We start from the raw sequence: 12,425 nt of genomic DNA on the forward strand, positions 1-12,425 counted from the left end.
TATATATATATATATATATATATATATATATATATATATATATATATCCTCCAGGTTCAAAAAGAAAAAAGATGCTATCTACAAATAAATATAAACATGGGTAGATGATATATTCAAAAAGACTGTTGCATAGTCAATGAGGAGATCTGCAGTAATACAGGCCAGTGCTTCTGAAACTTAAAAGTGCTTACACATCACCTGGGGACCTTGTTAAAATACAGATTCCAATTCAGTAGGTGGGGCCTGAGATGCTGAATATCCAGTAACCTCCCAGATAATACTGATGCTGCTGGTCTGTAACACACGAGTAGCAAAAATCTGGAGGATGACTCAGGAAAGCCTCCAAAAAAATCGACACAGGAAGAATGATTCTGCAGAAGGTTTGGAAGGCAGGAAAGGAATGGCTTAAAGGAAGAATGATGCCGGGGTCTCTGGGGAGAAATTCCACAGTAGGTGTGAGATTCTTTACATGCTCTACATTTTCCCCTGAAACTGAGCCAGATGATAACCCTTTCCCATTGGTTTTTATGGAACTTTACCCCTTATGGCCTTCTTTTAAAGTCTGAGTGGGGAAACCATCTTACACGGGAAGATGGGAAAATACAGGAAATTCTGTGTGAACTCAGACAAAATAACTAGCAGCAAATTTGGAATCTACCCTCAAATGTTTGAAAATCTGTCCGTTGGAAGAAGGCTGGAAAGAAGAATTTACAGAGAAGCACATTTCACTTCTTGTCGGTGTAAGAGACGTACTTTTAAACAAATAGCATCGTGGAGAAAATTAAGTTGCTGAACAACGGGAAGAAGCTCAGATCAGCCACGGGCGATGCTGATAGGTGGGCTTTGGAGAAAGCTTGAGTAGGCGCACTATTCATCCCTCCTAGATCTAATAGTCTAGGAGTCTCTGGCCATTTACAAGGAGAAAAGACAAATCAGGAATTGAGGCTCTCTGGTAGTGCTAAGCGCAGCAAATGTGGAGTAAACTGGTCAAGATCACTGGTTCCTAGATGTCTAGATTTTATAAATCAACATATATATTTTTTTAATTATGAAAATCAATTGAGAGTGTCCAACTTTTTGTTTTACTATGTATGAATGTGAACACATGCCCGCAAAGATTAATCTATCTACTAATGCCTAATTTCATAAAATAAGAGCATTTGAATACGTGACCCTGCCCCTCTGCAAAAAAGCCACAAGAACATAATCTCAAAATGAAATCCTTTAAGTTGAATTTAGGCTAATGTAAAACTATTAACTTCATACTTACTGATATTTTTCTCATTTCTCGTACATTTAAGAACCATAGGGCTAGATGATCTAAAAATATTTCCTGTATTAACCTGATTCTTTGACTTATCCAAGGCTGATTTCATGTAAAAAACATTCAATGTGGTATCTTTGGTAAAAATGAGGCTCTGCACTTCTGAGTTCAGATCCAAGGCAAAGGCTCTCCAATGCTGCCACACTGACTCCCCACCATCATTCTTGGAGCATAAATTCATCTCAGCTGTCCCTGTAATTTATGCATAAACTTATCTTCATTACTCTCTACCCTGACAAGTCAGAGCTTGCTTAGGACTTGAAATCTACATCTCTGATGCTGAAAATATCCTCCTGAGGTACTCTTTCTTAAAACTGTAAAAGAAGGTGCCAGGAGTGCAAAAATACTATCTGTGAACATGGATTCAAATTTAATTTAGCATCTTCTTTTATTTATTTATTTTTGGCTGTGTTGGTCTTCGTTGCTGTGCGCAGGTTTTCTCTCTAGTTGCAGTACGCAGGCTTCTCACTGCTGTGGAGCACGGGCTCTAGGCACGCAGGCTTCTGTAGTTGTGGCCCACGGGCTTAGTTGCTCGGCGGCATGTGGGATCTTCCCGGACCAGGGCTCGAACCCGTGTCCCCTGCATTGGCAGGCGGATTCTTAACCACTGTGCCACCAGGGAAGTCCTAACTTGGCATTTTCTTTATACATGAAATTTGAATGATCATTTCAATGTTTAAATCTAGAGTTTTCTTTTCCAATTTTGAGGACCAGAAACCATGACTTTTTTAAAAATTCAAACAAGAATTTGTATTTATTTAGTTGTTACTATTATGTAAAAGAAAATATTCAGTGTTTAATTTGATTCATTGATGAGGAAAAATGAGGTGATATGGTAATCTGAAATTCTTTAAAAAAAAGTTAATGACAGTGAAGAATATAACATTCTTCTTTTTACATAATTCTATGGAACTATTTACCTTTATAAAAAAAACTCTATTATTTAGTATTATTGCTGATACCTGCCAGCAAAATGAATATATTGTTACAAATGTCAGCAAATAAAAGAGATAGTGAAGCATTTTGTAATAAACAGGTATGCTTTCTTAATACTGTAGTTTACAGTGGTAAATCACAAGGTTTATTTTCTAGCACATAGCAAGAATTTTTAAAAAAGTGATTATACACACTTAATTCTCAATATTGAGATATCATTTTAATTAGAGCCATCAACCTCATTCCTTGTTGTGTTTGTACATACGTGGGAGTGTGTGTAAACTGCTTACTGTATTTTAGATAAAATATGACCTCATGTGAACATATTGTTTTTGGCAAGGCCTAATTGCAGCTATCTGAAAATCTCAAAAGTTCAGAGACACCTAGATAATCAACCTACGGGATAGGAGTACACAATTTCTACACCTGTGAGGCAAAACTAGCCAACAGTCCATGGCAGGAGACGGAGTGGAAGTATAATAATCACTCCAACTCATCTTTGACTTCAATAGCCTGGGATGGACCTCTCCTGGTGAAATCATAGCTGTTTTCTTCTTCCCAAGGTCAACTAGTGACAGTGGGTGCTAGATTCATTATTTGATTCTAGGGCTTGAGCAAAAGCCACGTCTAACACATCCTTGGCACTTGATTATCTCTGCAAAGGTCACCAGAATAACCAAATTGGAATGTGAAAGCCACCGACCACTTATGAAAATCATTCTTGCTGCATCACAGAGGCAGTACTAGATTCCTCAAGGCTCACTTGGAAAACCGAACTTTTCTAAAGACCAATTTCTATATCAAATTGAAACATCAGCTGTACACTGACTGGATCTGTCTTTTCTCTACAATTAAAAAAAGTTAATGCTTTAGACTCCTGTCTAATTAAAAAATTAGAAAACAGAAACAAAACCTGCTTACTCCCTTCTATATCAAAGCACTCTATCAGCCTGAGGTTAGAAGAGCCACACCCTAGGAAGGTGAGTTCATCCTGCAAATCAAGAAAAATAAAAACTGCATTGTGTATTTTTCACAAGAGGGCTGTGGTCACAGCCAGAGCTATGCAGGCCAGATCATGTCCCAGCAGTAGTGCTGATCTAGGCTCTGCCTGCACCCTTCTCCCCGCGGCACACTAACCTTCTTAATTCATATGCCCAGGATCGCTGAATATTCTTTGGGTCTGTATTAGTCTTTGCAGTGAGATACGATTATCAAAGTCTGTTTAAAAACACACCTGTTTTAAGCAAGTCTACTAAATCCCCTACAAGATACTGAACTCTGTTGCATTTTAACCAGAAGATAGAGACATATTATTTCAAAGAAATTAATTCCCTTTGAAAACCTAAAAGACTTGGGGTAATACAAACCCTGGCAGGTGTGCTCTTTGCGCCTTAAGAGATGAAAAACACAGACTTTAAGGAAAGTAGGAATTCCATTTAGTCTTTACATTTTATTACCTGCTAAGGAGAACCATGCCTCCTTTGGGGAGTAAATTTTTGGGGAGAACTTCCAAATAATTCCACAGTAGATAAGATAAAGCACCAAGCCCCTGATACAGGGTCCCAGAAATAAACAGAGTTTGGTTTGAAGCCCTGGGCCACTTTGGAGGTGCGGGGCAAGTCAAAGGTCCTAGCAGAGAATGGGGGAAAAAAGCAGGGTAGCCTTCTTTCTCAGTTTTAAACTATTAAACTCAGTCGGTAAGGCTCCATTCAGTAGTAGTTGACTTTAAACTTCTGATTATTCTCATACTTAAACCCTCCTCTCCCAAACCCCTCACACAATGCTAATCACGATAGACCCCGGCTGTTCTTCCCATCTACGAGAAAGCAGGGGGTGGTACCGGCCCAGAGCAAGCTCCTCTCCAGTCCCGCGTAAGAGTAACAGGTAGTCCCTGAGGCTTCCTCCATGCTGGAAAAATAAAATACTCTATCTGCAGTATATTAAGTTGTCAACTCTGCTTCATTTCGCCAGTGTAGAAGATGTGTTTGCTTTTTAGATTTCAAATCAGATTAAAATAAAGTTTTCTAAACAGCAATGCCAGGCCTAAACCCAAAAGACACTCCCTCTAACAAGAATTAGCCTGAAGCATTAAACACTGCAGTATCTACTGAAATCTTCCCTGCTGAAAGTTTGATTTAAAGGGCTTTTTTAAAGGAAGAAGAGCTGCTTTCACTTAGTTCAAGTTAAACGAATAATACAGCAACATTAGGGAAGGTACGCATTTTAAATACTTACATTTTAAAATATAAGGCATATTTCATATTTTAAGATATAAAATAGGTGGCGGAATGGGAAGAAATTTCAGTAGGTCTCCAAGAAAATATACTTTGTTCATTACATTTACTCATCAAACCCATTTCAAATGGCTGAAATCATCTTTTGCTGTACCGACAGACCCTACGAATAAACGTAGTTTGAACTAGGGCCATTTTCTTCCAGTGTCGAGCCTGGTTTTGGACACGGAAAGCTGCTACTGCTTTATTCTGCTCGGGTCGGATGTATGAACCTAGGCTCTAAAGAGAGATTTGTTGAATCACCCACTACCCCCGACCCTGTTCAGTCCCTTCTCGACCCTGTTTAGTCCATTCTCTTAGGGCGACTTCCGCACTCCCAGGGCGCCGGCGCTCGCCCAGCAGCCGCCCGGAGGACTTCACGGAGGCGGCGGCACTCACCAAAGTTCATGAGGCTTTTGCAGTCGTCCTCGGAGGTACACTGCCACCACAGCGAGGAGTAGGACTCGTCGGTATTGCTCAACTGTAGCCATCCGCGGCCGGCCAACGCGATGATGTCGAAAATGATGGCGCTGAACAGGAGCAGGGGCAGGATCCACCTGCAGCGCTCGCAGGCCAGGCCGCAGGCCAGCATCTCGACGGCGGTGGTGGAGAGGAGAGGAGAGCGTGGGGCTCGGACGCCGGCGGAGAGTGACCCTAGAGCGCCGGCAGCGCGACAAAAGGGAGGAGGCCTCGGGGAGGCGGCTCCTGGAGGACGCGGCTCGGGGCTGGCCTCGCGGGCGAGGCGCCCGCCCCACCTAGATTCCGGTGACTCAGAGCGCACCGCCCTGACCTGCCCGGCCGGCCCGGGCGCGCGCGGGGGAGGAGGGGCCGGGCTTGGGTTACACTGGGTGTGTGTGAGCTTACTCTGCCCGGAGAGACCTGGAGCCGCGGGGTCCCACTGCCTCGTTTCCCTCTCACTTGGTCCTCTCGCATCCAGTGCTTTTCTTCTCAGTGCTTCAACGTGTACACATTTTAATCTGCGCATCACCAATTAAATATTTAACCCCTGAAGTCGGATCACGGTCTGATTTTCAACAATACGATATTTAAGTTTCGAGCCATTTGAGATGAGCGTTCACATTGGACAGGGGTCATTGCCGCTCTCTAAGCGCGTGTGCCGAACCCAGGAGCCGGTCCCCGACCCTACCCGGCGGGGCTGGGCGATTCCTGCTGGGGTCCGCCTTTGTGCCTTGTACCATGGCTGCTTCAGACTCTTCACTGCTTACATCCCCACCTTCCCCACTCGGGTGCCAACTCTTTGACAGAAAGACCATGTTTTATTAATCTGTGTATCCCTGGTGTCCAGCACGGTGTCTGGGTCTCAAGGGGGACACAATAAACGTTTTATGCGCGAACACACTGAAATTAACAAATGCCTATTTCCGTCCTAGAAGCGCTCCACCCGGCTTCTCCAGATAAATTCAGGTCCTCTTTGCCACAGTCCACTCCCTACCACAAATCTCTTACCTATTTAGACCCCGCTGCATCTACCCTTTTCATTTCCTGTTTTGAGGTTTCTCCAAATAAAAATCATATATCATGTCAGGATGCAACCAGCACCTAAAGCCCCACCCTCCTGTGTCCTGGCCCTGCTTCTGTCACCACCATGACTCCTCAGGTGTGGATGGGAGGGGGACTGAGGAGAAACAAGTTCTCAATGTCCGCACCGCCATGGCCTTGGGCAAAGCGTGAAGAATATCCAATGAGGGTCATATCTTACCTTGTACTTCCAAAGATTTATTCTGAATCACTTTTCCTTTTTATTTAATTGAAGATTTAAAATATTCTGTTAGTTTCAGGTGTACAGCATAGTGATTCAGTATTTTTATAGATTATATTCCATTTAAAATTATTATAAAATATTGGCTATATTCCCTGTGCTGTACAATATATCTTTGTAGCTTATTTATTTTATACATAGAAGTTTGTACCTCTTAATCCACTACCCCTATCTTGCCCCTCCCCCTTCCCTCTTCCCACTGGTAACCACTAGTTGGTTCTCTATATCTGTGAGTCTTTCTGTTTTGTTTTATTCTTTCGTTTTATTTCTTTAGATTCCACATATAAGTTATATGGTCTTTGTCTTTCTCTGACCTATTTCACTAAGCATAATACCCTCCAAGTTCATCCATGTTGTTACAAATGGCAAAATTTCATTCTTTTTTAATATTCTATATATATATATATATATATATATATATATATATATACACCCCACATCTTTATTCATTCATCTGTTGATGGACACTACGTTGCTTTCATATCTTGGATATTGTAAATAATGCTGCAGTGAACATTGGAGTGCATGTATCTTTTTGAATTAGTGTTTTCCTTTTCTTCAGATACATTCCCAGGAGCGGAATTGCTGGCTCATATGATAGTTCTATTTTTAGTTTTTTGAGGAACCTCCATACTGTTTTCCATAGTGGCTATACCAATTTACTTTTCCACCAACAGTGTAGGAGGGTTCCCTTTTCTGCACATCCTCACAAACATTTGTTATCCTTGGTCTTTTTGTTGATAGCCATTCTGACAGGCATGAGGAAATATCTCACTGTGGGTTTGATTTGCATTTCTCAGATGTGAATCCCTTACTTTTTCCATTAATTTAAAATGAAAGAAGTGGGAAATATTTAGCTGTGTTTAAAATTTAGTCTCCTATATTTCAGTTTGGTATTCTCAATAGAAACAAAATACTATATTTTGTGTTATGCAGTTCTCTGGCAATTTTTGAGGATGAATAAAATAAAATTACTGAGAAAGTTAGTGTCTGAAACCACCTGAAATAATTTCCCCAGCCTTCATTTTACATAAACCAGCTTCACATATTTTCATTAAAAACAAAAATTTTCACTTTCAAAAGTAACACAAAGGGGCTTCCCTGGTGGTGCAGTGGTTAGGAATCCACCTGCCAATGCAGGGGACACGGGTTCAATCCCTGGTCCGGGAAGATCCCACATGCCACGGAGCAATTGAGCCCGTGCACCACAACTACTGAGCTTGCGCTCCAGAGCCCGTGAGCCACAACTACTGAGCTCACGTGCTCCAACTACTGAAGCCTGCATGCCTAGACCCCATTCTCCGCAATAAGAGAAGCCACCGCAGTGAGAAGCCCGCGCACCGCAACAAAGAGTTGCCCCTGCTGCCTGCAACTAGAGAAAGCCCACGTGCAACAACGAAGACCCAACACAGCCCAAAATTATTTTTTTTAAAAAAATAGCACAAGGGGCTATTCTGCCAAGAGTTAACTGCATACGGTATAGACTGTGTGAAGAAAATGCTCTCAGTTTTCAAAAGTAATGAAAATATTTGTTTTATTAGCTGTATAATATATTTGTGACGAAAAATCATATTCTTACAAATCAAATAAAGTACCGATTGCAGGCAAAGTGATTTCAAACAAATTGAGAGTTTCACTGGTGTCTTAACATCTTCAGATAATTTTGGACGAGATATGATTTCTTTGTCTTGTTTCAGTAGATTTGAGGAATAGAGCTCATTAATGCTGAAGTGAAAGCAAGGAAAGTACTCTTCAGAATTTCTGGAAGAGACCCAAACTGACCCTGGTTGGGTTCCAACAATAACATACCTCACACGTGATTCCCAGACTGTGGAACCAGATAGCTCAGGTTCAGATCCTTTCTCATACTAGCTGTGCGACGTTGGGCCACTTAACTTCTCTGTGCCTCAGTCTCCTCATCTATAGAATGGATGGTGCCCACCCCACAGCATTGTAATAAGTATCAAAAGAGCTAACATATGTAAAATGCTCAGGATAATGCCCACACATAGTAAGCTGCAACAGAAGTGTTAGTGGTGATGATTACGATGATGATTTTCACATAGGTTTTCAATTTTAATAAGGCTGGAAATGGGGCTTTTCATGTTTGTAAGGGGCAAATTCTATGTATGAATATTAACAGTAAATCATTACCATAGACAGTGCAATCATTCACCCAGCCATATTCCTGAAATGATGGATTATAGTGGATAGTAGATGGTTAAATAGCGCCCCCTACTGGATAATATATGGATTGCAGAACACTCAACAACGTAAATTGTTCCTGAAAAAAGTTTCTATTTTTATAAATCTGGGGGGTTTATGGTTATAAAAGCAATGAGTGTTATAAACAAAAATACATAAATATATCATTTTAAAGTGAAAATTTTTAGTTGTTTTACCCTCCTGTCCAGAAAAAGTAACAGTAATAATAATAGCTGACTCACATTTGCTGGGAGTTTGCTATGTGCCAGTAAGTTTTTCACACCCACCCTATGAGGTGTGTACCACTATCGCCTGCATATAGATGATAAGACTGGGGCACAAAGAAGTTAAGCAGCTTTCTCAAGATCACACAGTCCCTGAGTGGCAAAGCCACACGCCACCCAGCTTGACACCAGAGACAGTACTGTTTATAACAGCCACTCATTAGAGTTTGGGAGATATTCCTCCAGAAGTTTCCTTCTTTCTCTCCTCTCCTTGCCCTCAAAAGCTTCCAAACCACTGCCAGTTCTCTCCCAAGCTGTAGTGAAATGACCCCCGTCTAAGTTGTCACGTCCTCACTAGTAAACCAAACTGACAGCAGTGCGGTAAAGAGGTGATGGTAAAACAAGCACTGAACAGAAAATCAGGTAGTCTGAGTTCTGGTTCTTGCTGACCCTGTATTTCCCCTCTAATCCTCATCCAATCTCTTCTCCCTGGCTTATGCAACCTTTTAATTATCGCTACTCTCTCTCTCTCCATTTTCCTTCCTCAGCCAACTGTAATTTTCCTTCTACCTAGTGATGTGATGGCCAAAGTTTAACAACCAACTCTCTGAAGAAAAAAAAAATCCTTGACATATAGTATTTGCCAATTTCTATGGGGTAGCTACTCTCCCATGGCTGATTTCCAGCTACCAATTTGATGTCACTGAACACAGAGTTAGGAAGAATATATATAATCATTTGTCTCAAGCTAGTAAGAGCACACCGCTGCATCTACTCCCAATATCCTACTAAAACTGCTCTCACAAAGGTCACCAGTAAGCTATTTGCCAAATTCAATGGATATCATTGGCCTCTTTGTGGCAATAGATACTTTAATATCTCCCTCCATGAAGCTTTCTACTCTCTTGGCTTCTATAAAGATGTTAGGGGCTTCCCTGGTGGCGCAGTGGTTGAGAGTCCGCCTGCCGATGCAGGGACACGGGTTCGTGCCCTGGTCCAGGAAGATCCCACATGCCGCGGAGCGGCTAGGCCCGTGAGCCATGGCCGCCGAGCCTGTGCGTCCGGAGCCTGTGCTCCGCAACGGGAGAGGCCACAACAGTGAGAGGGCCGCGGACCGCAAAAAAAAAAAAAAAAAGATGTTAAATTCCAGTGCCAAAGACCACCAGGAACACACTGATAGTCAAATAAAGTTAGATTTACTGACTCACTGCAGCTAGGGAGGTCGTACCCCATGAGGATGTCTCAGTGAGAGGGTGTTGGGGGGCTAGTAGTAAGATTTAGGCTTCTATTGGGTGATTTTGAAGAGGATTCAAGGAAGTGGGTGTTTTGTTCTGAGTTACATTATGTCAGGAAGAATTGCATGGTGTTTTTGTTTTTTCTGCATTCAAGTCTAATTATGGAGTGGTCTTGTTTTTGTCTTGTGCTACCACAATTACAGAGTAACCTTGTCTGGTGTTAATAGTCTGTGAAATTAGTTATGCTCAGCATTGGATCGTCATAGCCTAGCTATTGGTTGCCAGGCCAACTACCAGCTGTCAGAGATGTCTTTTTCTTTCACGCTAGCTCTCCATCCACCCCTTCCCTGTGTCCTTACTGTGCTAGTCTTCCTCTGCCCCTGCCTTCATCCAGGATTGCGTTCTCTGGGCTTCTTTCCTTTCACCACTCTTCTGTTCCTTCTATACATTTGCTTTGAGTCACATCATCCACTTTCATGATTTCAACCCCTACCTACATACTCATGACTTGAAAATACATATCTCCAGTGCATACTTTTCCTCTGTGCTTCAAACCTTTAGACCAACTTCCAGCAAGATGGCACCACCTGGATTCTCCCTCAGACAATTTAACCTCAACCTGTGCAGAGTTCAAATGGCCCTCTCTTCCCTAAACCATTAGCTTCTTTCTGTAGTATCTCCATCACCTTGGTCACCGAAATTAAAACTCCAAGATCATCCTTGACTCTTTCTTGTGTATCCAAGCTTTGCCACCTACTTTACCTGCCCAGTATTTCTACAATGCAGACTCTCTGCTCCATCCCTGTTCCTCCTGCTCTACTTCATTTGTCTTTACTGCCACGCTGCCTCCTCACTGCCCTCCGTGTTTCCAGTTCTGGACACCGCCCGCCCTCCCTAATCCATCTTCCACAGGACTACTAACATGATACAGCTAAATGTGAACCCTGACCCTGACACTCCTCCAGGCTCCCTTCACTGCTGCTCCGTCACCTCTGTGATCAAGAATGAGATTTCCAGGGCTTCCCTGGTGGCGCAGTGGTTGAGAGTCCGCCTGCCGATGCAGGGGACGCGCGCGGGCTCGTGCCCCGGTCCGGGAAGATCCCACATGCCGCGGAGCGGCTGGGCCCGTGAGCCATGGCCGCTGAGCCTGCGCGTCCGGAGCCTGTGCTCCGCAACGGGAGAGGCCACAACAGTGAGAGGCCCGCGTACCGCGAAAGACAAACAAACAAACAAAAATGAGATTTCCAAAAGTGACACACAAATTCCTCCATGGTCTGACCCCTGTGAGCCTCTCCAGCTTCATCTGTCACCTCTGCTTATTTTACACTCTCTGCTCTTCTTTTAAATTTCTCACATACAGCGGACTATTTTTGCCTTTCTTTCTGACGTTATTTCTGGAATTCCTCTCTTCCCAGTCCCCGCCCTATTCACCCATTTAGTTCCTGCTGATCTCTTAAGATCTGCTTCAGACCACATGTCTTCCAACAAGATGGCCCTGAATCTTGGCATATTCCCTACCTTCCCGCCTCCGATCTAAGGTAACTATGTGTCCTTTCCCTGTGCTCCCAGAAGACTTGAAGCATATGTAGTAATCAGATTGTTTTATAATCATCCTTTTCTTGTCCCCATTAGGCGGTGAGTTTCTTGAGGAAAGTGACCATTCTCCTATTCGCCTTGTATCCCCAGCACCTTTTCTAATACAGGTGATAAGTAATTGTTTGGTGAATACATGAATGGATGAATGGCTGTGTCAATAGCCACCTGTGAGCCTTGGTCTCTCTGAGCCTCAATATATTCACTTATTTATTGAGGTGGTTAAAAAAATGAACCGTAGGGAAACTAACAGCTCTAAAAGGCTATGAAAGTATAGATAAATGAAAAATTCTAAGAATCAAATTGAAAAAAAAATTATTCAGAACAGTAGATGGCAGTAGAACACTGTTATTCAGTATAGCATGTGCAAGACAAAATCGACTAAACGACCATAGAGAAACTATTAGTCACATAGTATGATTTTCAGGGTGACTCTATAACTTCAGTTAATACACTATATCCATATTGATTCATTAAATGTAACACGCGTACCATACTGATGTAAAATGTTAATAACAGAGGAAATCGGTAGGGGTTTATGGGAACTCTGTACTGTGGCAATTTTTCTGTAAATCTGAAACTGTTCCAAAAATACTTTCGATTTTTCTTTTTTTTTTTTTGTGGTACGCGGGCCTCTCACTGTTGTGGCCTCTCCCGTTGTGGAGCACAGGCTCCAGACGCGCAGGCTTAGCGGCCATGGCTCACGGGCCCAGCCGCTCCGCGGCATGTGGGATCTTCCCGGACTGGGACACGAACCCGTGTCCCCCGCATCGGCAGGCGGACTCTCAACCACTGCGCCACCAGGGAAGCCCCTTTTGATTTTTCAATGCCTCTATATTGCTTGGTAAATAATTT

The 12,425-nt window shown here is 42.7% G+C and overlaps 1 protein-coding gene across 1 annotated transcript in view; it reads right to left on the reverse strand.

Annotated features, from left to right (window-relative positions):
* The window catches only part of PERP (p53 apoptosis effector related to PMP22), a 16,735-nt gene extending 11,442 nt beyond the window's left edge, over positions 1-5,293 (reverse strand). The window contains exon 1 of the mRNA XM_029223301.1: positions 4,933-5,293. Coding sequence (XP_029079134.1) covers positions 4,933-5,125 — 193 coding nt within the window. The 5' untranslated portion in view covers positions 5,126-5,293. The remainder of the gene's footprint in view (positions 1-4,932) is intronic.
* Between the last annotated feature and the right edge of the window lie 7,132 nt (positions 5,294-12,425).

The sequence above is a fragment of the Monodon monoceros genome, unplaced genomic scaffold, assembly GCF_005190385.1.
Source record: "Monodon monoceros isolate NGI ecotype Baffin Bay Population unplaced genomic scaffold, NGI_Narwhal_1 Super_Scaffold_15, whole genome shotgun sequence".
In the NCBI taxonomy this organism is placed as follows: Eukaryota; Metazoa; Chordata; class Mammalia; order Artiodactyla; family Monodontidae; genus Monodon; species Monodon monoceros.